An 18,558-nucleotide genomic window follows, 5' to 3' on the forward strand; every position below is an offset into this window, starting at 1 on the left:
AATATAAAAATAACTGTTTCTACATTTCCATCTTACATTAGATCTGTGGAATGGTCATATCTTTTTCATCAAGATCTGTTATTTTATATAATTTACCTGTTAATAAGACATTTTAAGGTTTTTGAACAATTATTTGACACAGTTAGTTGAATGTTAAAGGATAAAAGTAAATAGACAATAATATTTGAAGATGTTCAGAGTTACAGTCAAGAAGGAAAAAAGTTTTTTCAACTATTTATTTATTGCTAACATCTCAACCCACAATGTAGCTCTTCATTAGGACCATTGTGATAAGTGGAAATATAAACAAAAAACAAAGAAACAAATTTTAAAAAATCAAATACATTTTCAAAAATGTTAACTTGTTTTTAAATTACAGAAATATATAATTGCCCCAATATGTAATATTTTTTAATCATTTTCGATTAAACCATCCATATGGGTGATTTTCTTTAAATTTCATTTTTTTGAAGTCCTCACTGAGTATTAAAATTATGGATAAAACCCAAAGATAATTTTTAAAACATAAAACTGTAAAAAAAAAATTAATTAAAGATTAGAATTTTATATTTTATTGATATCTTTATTTTTAAAAAATATGAAGATCGATTTTCATCATTCCTCTGGCATTTCTGATCTCAATATTACAAAATTATTGAGTATTTTATTAATAAACTGTTTTAAAACATCTCATTATGTATGATTTTATCTTTGTTTATACATTGTATCAGACTTTATACTTTGTAAAATTAAATTTTATATTTACATTCTTCTGTCAAACCTCTGTTTTTAAATATAAAGTGGAAATTAATCCTACTGCAGGAATGAGGGTATTTTTTGATCTCGTTACAAGACATTAGTAACAATGAATTGGTATTTAATTATCTCTTTTTAAAATTGTTTTTAGCAGATTAACTCACTTTTTTGTGAAATATTAATGATTTATTTAACCAATTGGGTATATATATATATATATATTCATTTGTTCAATCTAAAAACTTTACACGGTAAATATTTTAAAACTTGCAAAAAAAAAAAATAATTTAAAATATTTACCGTGTAAAGTTTTTAGATTGAACAGATGAATTGGTAGTAGTTAAAATTACCAAATTTCACTAAATCAAATTTAAGAAATGGGATTGGGAAAAATAAATTAAATTGATGAAAAAAGGTATGGATACAAAACAGTTTCAAACATTACTGTAAAAATAATAAATATTTATTCAGAAATATATATTTTTTATGACCTAATCAATCACTCTTAGAAAAATTTATTATACATAAACCAGGTTTAGGGTAACCTGAAAGAGAATGAATTTTTGCTAGAACGTTTACTAGTACTGCTGCTTTTGCTGCTACTTTTTGACAAATTGTTACATAAAGTCAAACTATTCTTTCTAACAGGTTTCACAGTTCCTTTGCATTTCATTATAAATTTAATTTCCTCCATTAGCTCATGTTTGAAAGATATCTGAAAAATACAATGAAAACATTAAAATAAAAATTATTTATTTAGAATTCTAATTTAACAATAGTAGTTAAAGAATCTGCTTCGCAAAAGCCCAATAAGAGCCTAGAGGACAGTTGAAATATCCTGAATGAATGAACCTCATCCAATCAACCATGACAGGTATTTGTTTTCACTATATAGATGAGGCATCAGTTAGTATTTTGTATAGAGTACATCTATAAACCTATAGAATTCCATTCCGGTGATACAACCTTTAAAGACAAATCGAGGGAAGGACGTCCTTCCAACTTTGGTGACAACCTTTTACAGACTACATAGGAGCAAAAACCACGTCAATCAATAAGTGGTATGAACAGGTTGAATAGTATACAGAAAGTTTCAATACATCACAATAAACTGTTAACTGCTACCTGGAGAAATTAGGAAAAGTTAGCAAGTAAGGAGTATGGGTACCTCATAATCCCAATGAATAAAAAATATTGCATGTCAATCGCCACAAGTCTGCTCTCAAAGGTAAAAATTGAGCCTTTTTTAAATAGTATTGTAACAGGGGATGAAAAATGGGTTACCTATGACAATATCATGCGCAAAAGACAGTGGCTTGATAAGGATTAACCACCCTTACCAAATCCTAAAGCAAACATTCATGGCAAAAAGGTTTTATTGTGCATGGTGGGATTGTTAAGGATACATTCAGTACGAGTTCTTGAAATCAAATTTAATGATTACTGCGGATATATTTGTTAGCAGTCGCAAAGAGTGCAAGAGAAACTCCATGAAAAGCGTCCTACACTCGCCAATTGAAAAAACATCATTCTTTTACATGACAATGCGCAACCACTTACAGCTGTGTGACTCAAGAAAAAATTCATGAGCTTGGTTGGTCTGTTTTACTACATCCACCTTATTCCCCAGATCTTATCCTGACAGACAACCACCTTTTCTGTTCCTTAAAAAACCTTTTGAATGGAAAAACTTTCAATTCAGAAGAGAAAGTCAGGCAGGCTATTGAAAACTTCTTCCAGTCCATACCAACCACATATTACCAGGAAGGAATCGATAAACTGCCAGGAAGACGGGAGAAGGTTGTAGATAATAATGGAGAATACATAATAAATTAATATAATTTTGTTATTTAATGAGGACAAAATAAATGATAAAAAAACAAAACAACGGAAGTTAGTTATAACTCGACTTATTAATTCGAATTTTTTGTACCAACTAAAATCATACACACGGTTCTAAGCATGAAAGGAAGCACTGTATGTCCAAAGATTTTTTTTCTTAACAATAAAATTTGCAAATCATCACAATATTTCAATCTTAAGCAATATTTCTCATTCAGAAATGGAAAACAAATTACTTGTTTTGTTAATTGCCAATTAGTTGAGAATATGCTTACATAAAATTAATCTAGATTCTGGCCCATAAAATATTGATGAAGAAGATGGACTAGAAGAAACCTGACATTTAAGCCAAAATTGCATACTTTCTTCAGGTTTACAGTGGTGTAAATATGACAGAAATAGGTAATAAAAAAAAACTAAATAATAAAGATAATGATAGAGATATAAGTGGTTGGAAATAAATTGAACAGTAATACATTAGTAAAATTATATAAGTTGAAATAATGACACGAAAATATGGAAGATAATACCTGGAAATAGTAATATGATGGAGTAATTAACAAGGAAATTGATAAATATAAAAAAATATAATAATAGAAATGAAATTAACTATTAGGAACTTAAATAGTAATACTGAAAATGAATAAAGAAAGAATGACATTATGACAAAATAATAGAAAAAGAAATTACATAAAACTACGTAAGAATTAAAAGAAAAGTATAAGATGACTGTAATTTAACAAAGAAAAAATAAATTAAAATCAATGTCGAATAGAATATTAAATGGAAATGATAAATCTCAGACTCTCAAATTGTCGTAAATTAACAGGAGAGAAGGCTAAAAATGTGTAGGTGTCAAGAGTGTCAAGGTGGTGTTGCATTGTTTTTTTTAATTAAGGTTCTTAAATAAAATACCTTGGCTGAGTAAATAATTGTTTTATTTAATTTGTTTTTATTTCACTCATTTACTTTATTATTACTACTGTCTATGTTACTATTTTTTATTCTTTATTAGTAAAATCATTTCTGTAATTACTTTTATTATTTATCATTTTTCTAATTATTTCTGTCTTTTCTTTGTTCATATCCATATCTCTTTTTATATCATTATGTTTTATTCTTCATATGTCTACAATATTACTTACTATTTAATTCAATTGCTACTTGTAAATTCAAATTCTATTTTTTTAATTATTTGTGAGTATTATTTAATACTACTCCTTTCATTCTGATTTGTTTATATTTATGTCCTATCTTGTTATAATGTCATTCTTTCTACTTCTATAATTTTACTCATTTCTTAGTATTTAATTTATTTTCTATTAATTTTGTCTTTATCTCAGTTTTATTATTTTTTTATTATTATTTACTTCTATCATATTTAACTCATTGTAGCCCTGAATTGGCATGCATTGTTGGGTGAAATATCATTCAATAAATGGTTCTTAGTATTTTGGGGTTTTTCTTGACCATCATCCTCAGTCTCCCTATCTTCTTCTTTATTCACTATTTGAACAACCATTATAGTGTATAATAAAAATAAAATAATGACCTTTTCATCTCTCTGGGAAATATCCCACAAAACTTCACAGAAGGATAGGAACACACCAATGAAGCAGCCTGCAACTAGAACAACAAACACACCACCTACATTGTTCAGATTCAGTTCACTAGCTTCTCCTTCTTCAGCTCCATCCTGCAATAAACAGATCAGGTTATATTACATAGAAAATTTTCTGTTTTCTTTCACTATTTAAAGGAATAAAATAGTTTTACCGTGCAAGCACCGCCTCCTCTCTTTTCTTTCCACCACTTATCTTTTAATTGTGACAATTTTCCATTCTCTTGAAGTCTGACGACGTTCTTGTTTAGTGCATTTCTGTATGTAGAATCTGGTAATTATTTAAACATGAGTTTAAAGTTCAAGATATCACAAAAATGTTTTGATAAACTTGTGATGACTAATTGGTACTTGAATGAATTAACAAAGTCAATTAAGTAGTTAGAGTTGGTTGGTTTTAATCATGCAATTTTCATTTAAGTAATTAGGTAACTTGATTTTATTCTTCCTAATACTTTTCCTTACTTACTTTGACGCATGACTATCCCATATCCTTTACTATCAAGTAAATCTCCAACCATGGCCAGCTGACATTTCCTTTGAACTTCATACTCAATACTGGCTGATTCCATGAAAAAAGCATATTTATCTTCACTAACAACTCTATTTACGCCAACATCATTGTTCGGCATCATACAGTCCGGATTATCCCCCATAAATTTATAGATTTTTTGATAAAGTTCTTCCTTAGAATCCTAAAATAAATAGTAGTAATTAATTTATCTATCAAAATATTTATATTATATTGTTAGTTGATAAGATCTTAATAATTAATATTATAGCTGTATTAATTCTAATAATATAATGAAGCATAATTTCTTATAGTAGAGAGGAATTATTATTTATACAATTTAAATGATTTCTACTAATAAAATAATGTTGAGAGACAGACCCGGAAAAAATTAGCAGTCGCTCCACCCTTTTTAGCTCCATATTTTATATCAGACTGCTCAGCCAATTCTTTAACATCACTGAATGGCGAAACATTGTTTTCCACAGTCAAAAAGGCAGCTAAATTGGCAGTGTATGATGAAACCATAATAAGTGTAAAGAACCACCAGATCGAAGCGACCATTCTTGTTGAAACAGATCTGTAGTAAACAAAAAGGACAACAACAAAAATAATACTTTTACTTTTTTCTATAAAAAAATAGATAAATAAAATTAAACCTCATATTACATAGGTGCGACATCAGAACCCTGTTGCATCACTGAACCCAATGTGAACCATAAAGAGTTCAAAAGACTAAATTGGTTTTCTAAATGTTCTGGTTCCTCAATACATGGATATGGGTTAGTCCATTCATTAGGGCTCAGCCTATTAATAACCAGATTTAGTTAGAGCAAAATATTTCATTTTAATTATGAAGATAATCATCATATCAATTTCTTACTTACCTGGCCATAACAAATAATAGTAATGACACTCCAAAATATGCTGCCAACATAAAACCCCAAACATCATTGCTGAAGGGTGAAAGAAATGAAAACAGACTAGGTGGTGCTTTTGATGGTTTTCTGTGCAAGATGCTTATACCTGAACATCATGAAGAAATTATTCAACCAATGCTAACAAAACATTTCAAAATTAGAGTTTTCTGTGAAGGCAAACAGAAAATTTCAGAAGTCAAGGTATTCATAAAATTAAAAGTGTGGTTAAAATTTGTCATCTACTTAATCATTGTCATTGATAGATAAAAATCCAAATAAAATTTTACCAAGCTATTAAAAAATATGCTACATAATTACATTTCAAAATTAGAAATCAGTTTTGGAGAGTTAAAAATTATAATAAAATTACTGTTAAAGATCAAGTTACAAAAATAAATATACAAAAACTATCCATAAAAAAAATTATATTTTTCTGAGAAACAATCACAATAATTTTTTGAAAAACTTCTTATTCTTGAGATTTTTTTAAAAATGAGATAATGATTTATTGATCAGGAAATATCTCAGTAAAATCTAAATTAATTAATTATCTAATTAATTTTATCTCTGAGATTTTTTAATTCTTTAATTCTTCTTTAAATAAATCATTTTCTCCATATATTCAAAAATAGATAAAACATTATTAATAATTTTTCATTTAAAAATAATTAGCAAATTATTTATTATTTTATAAATTTAAAATAATTAATAGTCTGTTTCTGTGAAACATATTACACTGTTAAATTAATATTGTTTATTCTTGGATAAATATTAAAACATATAAAACAAATAAACAATAAAATTTGTTTTATTTTAAAAGGTATTGACAAAGTTTGATTTTAATTTTTGTTTTCTGAAATAAACTTATCTTATTAAATACAGAAAGTATTTCCAATTATAAGTTGTTCATTACTAAACATTTTATTAAAAGAACAGTCCATAATAACTAAATATTGAAAATCTGTCAATATAAATTATTTAAATCTGAAAATTTTAATTCTCTTATCTGAGTTATCATTCAAGTTTTTATTTTATTTTCATTTATTCTATTGATTATAAATCATATTCACTATTAAACAATTTTTAAACTTCATATATGTTGTCAGTTATTTTAATTATTGTACAATAAAAATAATTATTATTATTAAAATCCCAAGGTTTATTGAACATGAGAAGAGTGATAGCATTATCTCCTTACACAGATCAGATAAATCAGAATTAAACAGTTTCTAAAATATTAAATTTCAAACAAAGAAAAGTTATTTGAAATATTTTATACAAGAGCATTTTAACAATTACAATTATGAACTGTATATTTATTAATGAATCACATAAAAATAAAAATCCTAAATGAAATACCATTCTGAATCATTATTTGTTATTAAAATATTATCTTGTGAAACAGAAAGAAAGTATTACTAATAATTCTATGTTACACAATGTGATGTTTTCAGAAATCATAAATAAGAAGAAAAAATAAGTATTTGCTTAAAATAATTAAGATGACTACCAAGATTCATAAAAGGATGCGTGAAGTCAACGTCCCTTTCTCTCTCTCTTGTAATAGTGATATCGGCAATAGCCAAGTCTGCTCTCTGTAATAAATTTTTAAATTGGTTGAGGATACAATTTAATAGACTAATATTATGATATAAATTAATTAAAAATTAAATAATAACTCATAATAGACCCCAAAGGGACTTAGAGAAGGCTTAATTTCAACCTCATCAGGAAGGGGTCTTATACTCTTTAAGTAAACTTTGGTGTCCAGGGGCATTCTAATTGTGAATATATTTAAGCTTATCCAGGAGTTAGTTTCATTGCTTTATTAATAATATATACAACAATTTGGTATTTACAATGTCATAATTATACATACCAGTTGATAAAAAATGAAATAACACAATTTAATCTTGCTTAAAGAAGCTATTATGACTTGAAGAGTGTCAATGATCAGTGATCAGTGATAAGTGATCTTTCGGAGTACTACTAGTATCTTTAGTATACCTTATAGGAGGAAGTTCTTATTTAAAAACAATCTAAAGGAGACTAGACCTAACTCTCTTAATCTAAATAGTTTTTAATTTATCATAACAATACTAATTCCCAACATAACAATTAAATCATAATCAAATTCGTCTATTATATGAAATTTCAATTTCAACAAGTTCTTATGGTGCATATGTCTCCATGAAATGGATTAAAAGCCTAACTCTCTTAATCAAAGTAAATGTTTAATTTTTTACAACAAAACTAATTTATGACTCACTACGTAAATCATAATTAAATTCATAATAGTTTGAAGTTTCTTACTGATCTTTCAATTTAGAATGTAAATATAATTGTTCCGATTAGCACCGTTAGAGGCCAGCACCACTCAAACAGCCATTTTCTAATTCCAAACAGCTTGAAAATATTTTTAATAATAGTTTGACTAACTGAATAAAGGTAGCAGCACCAATCAGAAAAGATAGAAATAGTAATTTTATTAACCACCGCAAGAGGCCAGCACCATCCAAACAGCCATTTCCAAAGTCAAGCACGAAAATTTGTATTTTATATTAGGATATTAGGAACACAAAGGAGCTCAACAATTCCGTTTGACTTTACGATTGTGTTGGAACAAAACCAATCAAATATGTTCCAACACAACTCTTAACTATCCGATCCGATCAGTTGAGCTCCTTTAAGTTCCTAATATCCTAATACAAAATAAAATTTTCTTGTTAGACTTCAGAAATGGCGGTTTGGATGGTGCTGGCCTCTAGTAGCGGTTAATAAAACTACTATTCCTATGTTTCTTGATTGGTGCTGCTACCTTTATGCAGTTAGTCAAACTATTATCAAAAATATTTTCAAGCCATCTTTCGACTTAGGAAACGGTTGTTTGCATGGTGCTGACTTCTAACAGTGTTAATTGAAACTCTTATTTTCTACATTTCTTGTTTTGTGCTGCTGTCCTAAGACAGTAAATTGTACTATTATTTTAACATTCTAAATTGTCATTTTATATATTTTTTATTTTATTGATTGGAGTTACATAAAACGATGTATAATTTTTCAATCATATTTATTCATATGAGGGGAAGATGGTTGGGGATGCAGTCAGTAAAAACACAGATAAGTTGAGAGAACTTATTTAATAGTGTCAATTTTTCGGCCAGAGTTTCTAGTCTTCTTCAGGGCTAAGAACAAAGAGCAAGATAACTACCAATGAATACAAAAAAATCTGTATACTGTACTGTATCTTTAGTAGTACTGCCCTGATAAGGTAGTTACCACTGGTGTTTGTCGATAGAGCGCACTACAGTAGTCATTTGGGCCATTGAAAATTATATAAAACTAACTGAATATTGAATTTGTTACATATTTAAACTGATTTTGAGATCACATATACAAAATGCATTTAAATGAATGTATCAAAGATTGATTTCACTTAACTTTTAATAAATGATTTTTGTTCTATATCATATATCTAGGTTTGTTGGTAGAGAGTATCACTTAGATGTGCTTCCCATTTGAGCCATTACAAAAATAATTACTTCTTCCATATTAAAATAGTATACAATTGACTGAATATTAAAATTGTTATATATTTAGATTGGTCTTGAGGTTAAATACTTAAAATGCATTGAAATAAGCTCTCTAATATTTATGACAAGTTCAATAAATGATTTTTATAAAGCAGAAAATGTCTATTAAAAAAATGGTAAAATTGATATTGAAAGATTAAGCAATTTAGTATTACTTACTCCTGCTTGTACTTCTCCAATCATTCCATTCCAAACCCTACTTCCATTTTTAAGGGTTGTGGGGCTTCCACTGTTCTTGTCGTATTGCTCAACAAAAGTGTAATTGAAACCAGACATGAGGGACAGTTCGTGAATCAAATCAACACCAAAACCTTCATATCTTTCATTCCCTGTAAGAGTTTTACTGTCTTCCTTCAACATGTTGTATGGATGTGTCTATTTAAAAAATTAAGATTTTTAATAATATGCATAAAAGTAAGTATTTTAAATTATAAAGCCAATTTTATCAGTTCTCATCCCGTCCTTCTTGCATAAAATATCAAGATTTTATTATATTTTAGTAATTTTTTAACTGTTTAAAATTACAATAACTGCTTGCAGTAACCATCTCATCAATTCTATATTGACTGATTTCAACAAATTCATCAATAAATCAAGTTTTTAAAATCGATTACAGGAAGTTAATGGAAAAATGTATTAAACATAGTAAATATGAGAATGCTTTTTTACATTAGTCAATAAAAGAAAATAATTTAAATATAACCTAATTGTAGATTTTCTGAAGTCTAGTTTTCATTTAGACCTTGAATTCTATGCTTGGGTACGTAATTATAGGAAATAAAAATATAATAAAATAATCAGAAACAAAACATAATATAAATTATTTCAAGTTAAATAGATGCTAGCAGACATACTTACTAATGCTATTATAACAACGAATGATTTATTCCTTAAATCTTCACCAGCATCGACTACAAAGCCTTCATTTGTATCTGGAGGATCCATCGCAAGCCCTGTAGTTGTGTTCCACGTCCCTGTCTTCTGCAAACCTTCTTCTGTTAAAGAGATTACATCAAGCTGAATGTCAGTTCTGTAACCTTCGTGATTAAATTTAATAACTCCAGTCAATCCTTTAATTTCACTCTGCAACCAACAAAACTAACATTAATTTCCCATTATTGAATGATTTCCTTCTAAAATATTATGTTAAGTTATTTATTTTGTTTTTAGTATTCTCCTATACCAAGTTTGATAGGACAGATCTTATTTAAATATAACCATTCTTTGAATAAAAGTTGAAAAGGTGCCCTGCATTGGGTGCTGTTGTAACAAATATGAGAAGAAAGTATTACAGTATCGTCAGATAATGTTCTGTACTTCAGCAAGTTGCGGAAAATATAAGTATAATATATTAGACTTTAGAAACACAAAAGAAAAATCAGAAAGTATAGGAAAGGAAATAAGATTTTATTTTCCATAGGATTTCTTGTTCCAGAAACAATCTAAGGATTTTTCTACATCTAAGATAGAAATAGTTTAGCTATTAAGCTTTTATATTAATAGATGATTTTATGAAGGTTTGTGATAATTTCAAAACTTTTAAAAATAATATCATCTTAAATCATAAGATGGTGCTACTAATTCCTCAGCTTGGGTTCAAAGCAGCCTTTGCCAGGTAATTATTTATTATGCTAATGTAGCTGTGAGTCAATATTGTGAGTCCCAACCTCTGATATAAGTGTGTACTTACCAGCCTCATATAGTTTATAACTGTGTAACCAAAATCGAAACTTGAATGAGGACCGCATTCTAAAGGTTTGATGTTCAGAGGACTTAAATGTTGAAGGGCTTTTACAAAAAGCAATACTGCATCATGTAACAAAGCTGCCTCTACCTGCAATAATAATTTTAGGTAAATGAAATTTACTATATTAGTTTTGTTGATAATTCTGAATCCATTCAAAGGTAAGGTGGTTTAAGGGTAGGATCAAGAAAGATTACACAGTAAGTGTAAACTTATTTTTAATGTTTACCAAACGAGATGACAATGCCAGAGATTGTACCTGTGATTGATTCTGAATAAGTCTTGTTAAAATGATTGTTTGTGAATGAGTCATGTTCTGGTGATTGATTATAAACAAGTTTTGTCAATTTGTTTTCATATCTCTGGACTCATTACTCTAATGGAACCCTACAAATTAGGTCAAAATATTGACTCAAATTAAAAATAGTTTTACAGTTGATGTGTGTCATGTTTCTTGACCGCACTCCTCAACCTACTTCCCAGTCTTGATTACATATATAGTCAATAATTATCCTACAACTATGAACCATAAAATAATATATATACTGTAGTGTTATTTTGCTTAAATAAAAATAGTTTGTACTTGGAGGGATTATGACAGAATATGCTTTGGACTTTGCCTAAGTCAGAAGAAGCAACATCTCTGCTTAGTGTTTTGAATATTATAGTATTTTTTATATGTGAAAATTATTTATTTATGTTGGGATTTTTTCCAATATGTTCTCTACTTATATTATGAACATTCCCTGGAACAGTAGAAAACAGTAAAGCTTACTAATTTTTGAGCAGAATAAAGAATAAAATATAAATTCCTGTTATTTCATTGATGTTGAAATGTTATAGTAATAAAATTAAATAACTTTTGTAGAATTATTTTTCTGTATATTAAAAAAGATTTTTAGTCAGATATTTATTTTTTTTTAAAAAGATAAAAATATAAAATAAAAATAACACAACTATATTTATATATAATATATTATAAAACCCTTACTGTTGGTATCGATGACTGTTCTTCCTCCTCCTCTATAGGTGGCTCAGTCGTAGAGATGTCGCCTAAACCAGTTGTTGTTGATTCCATACCATCCTCTTCCCCACGCTCTTCTGTTTGAGTTACATTTCTCACATAAGGATCATCTGGATCTACTAATCTGATTCCAGTTATATTTGTTCCTCCCCACATAAAAGGTTCATAATTGATAGTTTGGAAATCCTAATATGAATTAATAAAGATATCATCAGATAATAGTCAATGCATAATAGCTATTAAATTAATACTCACCAAAGTAGCGATGATATAATTGTAGCGACTACCCATGATACCAACTTGTTGTGCCTGGATCAGAAGATTTTCAAGCTTTTCAACAGCACAGTCTATTACAATGTTTGTTTCATCAGAATGTTTTATTTCCTTTAAGACAGGCCTGATAAGAAAATAATGAATAAATAAATATTTATAATTATACAAATTATGGAATTCTAGTTGGAAAACCAGATGTGGACAGAGCAGAATAAATGGGTGAGACCAGATAAATCCTTGGAGGAAGAATTATAATTCAAGAGCCAAAAGGGGCATTGCAGAGCAGTAGGGGAAGAGTATGACCCAATCACTGGCCCCCTTCTATTTCAGATTAGATTACAATGGCGAACATACCTTATTAACCACAATGTGCTATATTAATTAATTGATTGAACCTTCCTTTCGTGGGCATAGTATTTTTGACTTCACTTTTGTTGTGAAGGAGAGTAGGGTTATGCCACCCTCATGCATAAATCAGGCGGTGAGCAAATTGGATAGGGAGCTGGTTTCCATAATGACGGACAAAGTGGTTCGGTTAGATTAAGGTTCATCAGAGAGCTCGATGAATACCAGTGCTATTCATTCACAAAATTTATTGACAGGATCCTCATATATAATGCAGTTTTTCATTTAAAAAATATCAATTGTAATTACATTGCAGCAAGGAGGTGTTGCAATGCTACCTATGAGTGCCCACCAAAACTAAGAGATTCAGCCCTTCCTACATAGGAGCACATCCATGTCTGTCTGAGAGTTGTATCATGTTTATTTATTGATTGAAATGTAAATAGTTTCAAAACTAGTGCCCTGTAGAATGAAGTTTCCTTTTAGCAAGGACCTGTGGTTCATACCCAAGAAATAAAAATCTTATGATCTAGCTGGACCATTCGGTCAGACACTATGGATACTGTTTTCCACATTTACTTACTCCCAATTTATCTGGTTTGGTCCAATCATCTAAAGGCACATTTAATTTTCTTATTTTCTTGTTGGAAATTTTGAAAAATAACAAAGTATTAAATAAATTAGTTTTAGTTAATTAATATAGAAATTGAGCTGGAAATATATTTGATAAATTACAATTTAAATCTTCTCGTTCTCATTTCAAGTATTTTATAATTTAAAGTAACCATTTCCAAGTTAATTATATCATAATAACATCATTAAAAAAAAAAATTGGAGCTTTTATCAGATTGTCAATAGAGAACTATGTTGCTAGTAGTTTAGAATTTATAAAATAACAAAATAATTAGCTAATATTTAATCTCAAAAAATATTAATATAATAATAATTAACTGTACATCTCTACCTTGATGATTACTGTCGGTGAAACTTATTGCTAACTGTAGATTTTATAGACACAATAAAATAATGTCCTTAACATTTGTCTTATCTGCTCCGCCTATATTTTTATTTTATTTACCTATATTCTTTTTTTTTGGAGGGGAAAGGGAAAATAGAGCACTCATGACTTTCTTGCCAATGGTCTGAGGACATAACTGTCTACTTATTAATTGATGATGGTAATCCAAATAAAAAATTTATACAGAAATATTATTTCTTTCTTTTTCAAATTTTTAGGAAATTATTTTTTCATACTCCTTTTTAAATTCATATTTATTCAAATCTTCCTTTACTTCAAAAACCTTTTAGTCCTTCTGATCATTTTGAAAGACAAATTTAAATTGTATATAAGGTAATAGTATTTTTAATTAGTATCATTAAAATTAGATCATTTATATGAAAGGTGTTAAAAAAGTTTTAGATTTAAGATAAAATTATAAAAGTTTAAATTAGAAAATAATATAACTACATAATGTTTACCTATAGTTATCATCATCTGACTCTAGCTGCCTAACAGTAACTAAATAGCCTTTATCATCAGCTAATTTAATAATACCCTGAATCTTTCTGAGGGCATCAAAATCATCATAAAGTACTGTGAACCCTTTCCAATTCCACGCTGCCACAATATCAGTAATGGCCTAAAAAAAAAAAATAATAATAATGAAAAATAAAAGGATATGAAATGTTCACATCCCTTCATCTGGTAAAAGAAAATAATAAAATATACTATAAAACAAAACTTCTAGGACTACAAAACGTGATTGAAAAGTCAAGAAAAAATTAATTACAGTCAATAATAATTTTTAATAATCTTAGGTACAGATAAATTAAAATGATGGTAATATAAAACTTTGCCTTGTAGTAATCAAAATTAATATAAATTACCAATTAACCTTTTTATGTGAATTGACTGATTTAATGTTCACAAATTCAAATAAAATAAACAGAACACCTGTGTTAGTGATGAAGGGTGTGGATATATGTTCAGTAAGCAGGAACTCCTTCTTTGGCTAAGATCCCACTTTGTCGAAAGATGAGGCATCTCCATAGTATCACAGAGCGACTGAACGTGGTAGGAAGTAAATGGTGACTGCGGCCCGAAGATAGCAGCCACACCATAACTCATGAGCTCACAAACTGAAGGTAAAAGAAAAACAGAATAATTCTTATTTGCTTATATTATAGTTACATAAATAATATATAAATGAGGGAAACTTTATAAAAATAAAAATCAGAAATTTTCAAGTAAGGAATTCATGTATTCATCATTTAATTATTTCTAAACATACGAGGATATTGGATTTAATTTTCTCTCTTATTTAATTGAAAGGCTTTGGGACAAGAATGTGTTTAGCCACAAGATAAAAATTGTTCAATAGAGCAGTTTCAAAAAATTCTACATTCCTTATTTAATGTTATGTATAGTTCATATTTCATAATATTATAAGTAAACATGTTGATGATGAGGGGTGTGGATAAATGTTGAGTAAGCAGAATACATGGACAATAAAGCAATATAAAATGATGATTTTATCATGAACATATACTTTTAAATACAGTAATAAAAAATTATTTTCAAAAATGTATTTTATATGTTATATATTTTGCAACATTTTGGTCCAACATTGGCCATTTTCAAACACCTTCACTCCAGTCACAATTCAAAAATTATTCTTAAAGGTACAATTCATGGATGTACTTGAATAATTTATTTAAAAAACTATTTCCCAACCATTTTTTCACTGCAGTGATTTATTTTTATCTTTATGAAATTTAGTATATCTTATTTTTAATTATCTTGAAAAAACACTATTAAATCAATACTTGGCATTCTTTTAGTTTACTTTTTTGACGATCACCTCGTTCTGGGAGATAAGGTTTTGGTATGAGAGTGAATCAATAGATATTGAAGATGGAGGGATCCAACTTTCTGACCACGTATTATTAATATTACATTATTTCCCACCTAAGGTGATTGGTAGGATCCTATACTCAAAACTTCTCAGTTAAATGAATTATAAAATAGTTTTGAAACTTTTTTCAGTTCTATTACCATTTTTTTTGGTTAAAATTGAAACTAAAGATAAAAATCTATATATATTAGACAGGAACAGAATCTGTTCAGTAAACTGGCTTAGAGCTTGGACATTGGGACATCACATGGTAATAAATCAGGATCACTTATTTGGTTTGTTTTGGTACTTGTTAAATCTACGTAGTTCAAATTAAATAACTAAGGATCGGTATTTAGTGTGGTGTACTATCTTATTAGAATTAGACCATTTGACAATAGAAATATTTTCAAATTTATTGACAAACCCTTAATGAGTAATGAGTTTACCATGTAAATATATCTAGTATCACTAATGAATGACGTAACCTTTTTCCTATGGTAAAACGATAGTGAAATCATATAATATCCTTTTTTAGTTTTTAATTCATAAACCTTTTTATAACATTTTTTAAACTCTAAAATTTTACAGGATGTCAAATGGTGTTCGAATAATATCAGAATATGCGGTTTAAACAAAACTATAAAACAAAAAAAAATATGAGACTAAAGACTAAAATAAAACGTAGCAGTGGCATACCTTTCTTACCAACTTCCAAACTGTCATACTCTGGAATACCTGTGAATAGTATGGGTACTAACGTCATGTTGGGAAGCAACTCTTCATCACTATTAACTAATTCCACAGCAGCAGTAAATGTTTTGATGAGTGTTTCATCTTCTTTGTCAAAAAGGGCTCCTAAATTAATACAGTATTTTAAAAATTTAGCGATATTGGATAAATTTAGAATGTAGAAAGTAAAATAACTTAAAAATAGCTTATAGAGGATTTAACATAGCATTAAAATACATAAAAATTTTAGTCATAGGGTTTTAAAAATAGTTTTCAAGGTAGTAATTATATTAAAAAAATCACATAAAAGATTTGGGAAGGAATTGCTAATTCTCAATTTGTGAATAACTGATATCAATGATGAAATATTTTATATTAGTAATATTAATTTCCAAATAAGGATCATAATTAATAAGTTATTATTTATTGTTCACAGATAAAGCTATTTTATTTGTTATCAGAAAAAAAAATTCCTTGATTGAAATTCTTTCCAAAGTATAAGTATTTTTTTATTATTATATTCATTCTATTTCAATTGTAATAATTTCCATTTATACAATGAACCTTGCAAGTAATAAAAAAATAATTAAAAAATTGATACAAATACAAATTTAGAAATACTTTGTGGTTTAGAAATAACAAATATACCAAGTAAAACCTTGTATAATATTTTTAAAATGTGGACAATAATGAAATAATGAATTTATAACTTGCTAAGGTAATTGTTTTATTCTTCAAAGATATACACAATCAATGAGCAGAGATCTATGACACATCTATGATTTTAGCAGAGATTTGACAGAAATTGTTGTTTGTTTTTTTATATCTTAGCAACATTTCAAATAAAAATATCCCATTCATGAACAACTAATAGGGGTAACTGATTTACAATGACACATGACCTAGATCTTGGAGGGATATTAATAACTATGGATCAGGAAATATCTCCACTCACAATAATTTCAAATGATGAAGGATATACTTGGACATCATTTATTTTCCTAATTATATTTATATATTTACTTGCCCAAGTATGTCCTTCATTATTTGACTTGATGGAAAAGGGGGGATTTGGATATTTCCTGATCCATAGTTGTTAGTAAGCCTGTGAGATCTGTGTCATGTATCATTATGAATCAGTTACTACTGTTATTTGTTGTCCATGAATGATACATTTTTATTTGAATTATTACAAAGATTTTTAAAAAAACAACAACAATGTCTGTCAAATCTCTGCTCAAAACAGAGTTTTATTGACTATGGAAAACCTTCAGCTAAAATATATATATGTAATATCCCAAACAGTTTTATACACATTTTCTACATTAACTATCAACATTAGATTATGTTATAATTCTCAGCTTAACAATAGTTTATTTAGATCTAGATAATAGGATTATTAAAAAATAACCTTCCACGCTTCATCTGTTATTTTTGAGAGTATTTTGTAATATAAAATATTTCATGTATTGAAAATAATGAAGTACATCTAATTCAACAATAGTGTTTATAAAAACTTATTACACTAATGACAGTATAAATAAGATGTAAATAAGTACTTATTAGTTTAATATATATATATAATGAGTACTTACTGCATATTCATGATTGAAATTAATTATAACATTCATCAAAACGAGTTTTACATTTGTACCTACAGTATATTTTATGAAACTATAAAGAAAATATAATTTGCATAATCAATCGAAAACATAAATTTATTCTAAGTACTTTTCATGCAGATCAAAACTTCTTTAACTCTTCAAGCAGAACCAAGGATATGCTATGTTCTAGTGTAGTTGAAAAATTTTGAATTGTCTCAGTATTTTTCATTTCTTGTTTTACTCAAAATTAAGGATAAAAATAGAATATGTAATAACATTTTACTAAAACAATTACCTATTCTAACTTCTGTTTTAACCATTTCTTCATTTTTCTCATCTTCTGAAGTATAAGAATTTGTAAAGAGTAAAAAAGTAATTAATACTATTTTTATTAGCATTTTAAGAAAATATATTCATCAAAACATAATAAGGTGAAATCTCAGAAAGATCTCTAGATAACCGAACACTGTAAGACTGTCCTGTTGTAGCACCTATTTCTATCTTGGCAATTGATCAAATTTTCCTGATTTCACATGAATTTTTATTTGAAAACTGTATTTATTGCTAAAGAGCTTAATTTAGTTCCCTGAAATTGAGAAGATTTAAAATTAAAAAGTAAACACTGTGTAAATAAAGTTTTATTTAGATTAAAATGATTTAAAAAATAAATTGTTGTCCCTAAATTCTTTTCAACATTAC

At 27.7% G+C, this 18,558-nt stretch overlaps 1 protein-coding gene across 1 annotated transcript; it reads right to left on the reverse strand.

Annotated features, from left to right (window-relative positions):
* Positions 1–1,201: 1,201 nt before the first annotated feature.
* LOC106688951 (glutamate receptor ionotropic, kainate 2) lies at positions 1,202–18,526 on the reverse strand. Its single transcript, XM_014433666.3, has 17 exons — positions 18,155–18,526; positions 16,223–16,381; positions 14,584–14,768; positions 14,109–14,269; positions 12,267–12,408; positions 11,979–12,197; positions 10,934–11,077; positions 10,102–10,326; positions 9,403–9,618; positions 7,161–7,245; positions 5,618–5,756; positions 5,400–5,537; positions 5,112–5,310; positions 4,689–4,914; positions 4,375–4,490; positions 4,151–4,294; positions 1,202–1,471 (listed from the first exon to the last, which is right to left on the reverse strand). Exons 1-17 carry the CDS (start codon positions 18,255–18,257, stop codon positions 1,292–1,294), a joined length of 2,781 nt encoding a protein of 926 aa, XP_014289152.1. The 5' UTR covers positions 18,258–18,526; the 3' UTR covers positions 1,202–1,291.
* Between the last annotated feature and the right edge of the window lie 32 nt (positions 18,527–18,558).

This window comes from Halyomorpha halys, unplaced genomic scaffold (genome assembly GCF_000696795.3).
Source record: "Halyomorpha halys isolate HHAL.00 unplaced genomic scaffold, Hhal_1.1 Scaffold1240.1, whole genome shotgun sequence".
Lineage (NCBI taxonomy): Eukaryota > Metazoa > Arthropoda > Insecta > Hemiptera > Pentatomidae > Halyomorpha > Halyomorpha halys.

Bases quoted from the DNA above. Each gene is read 5' to 3' on its own strand.
- LOC106688951 (XM_014433666.3), bottom strand. From the start codon at position 18,257: ATGCTAATAAAAATAGTATTAATTACTTTTTTACTCTTTACAAATTCT. The intron at 14,270-14,583 runs GTGTTCTGTTTA...TTTTTTTTTTAG, and splicing joins ACCCTTCATCACTAACACAG to GCCATTACTGATATTGTGGC. The intron at 7,246-9,402 runs GTAAGTAATACT...AATTTATTACAG, and splicing joins TTGGAGAAGTACAAGCAGGA to AGAGCAGACTTGGCTATTGC.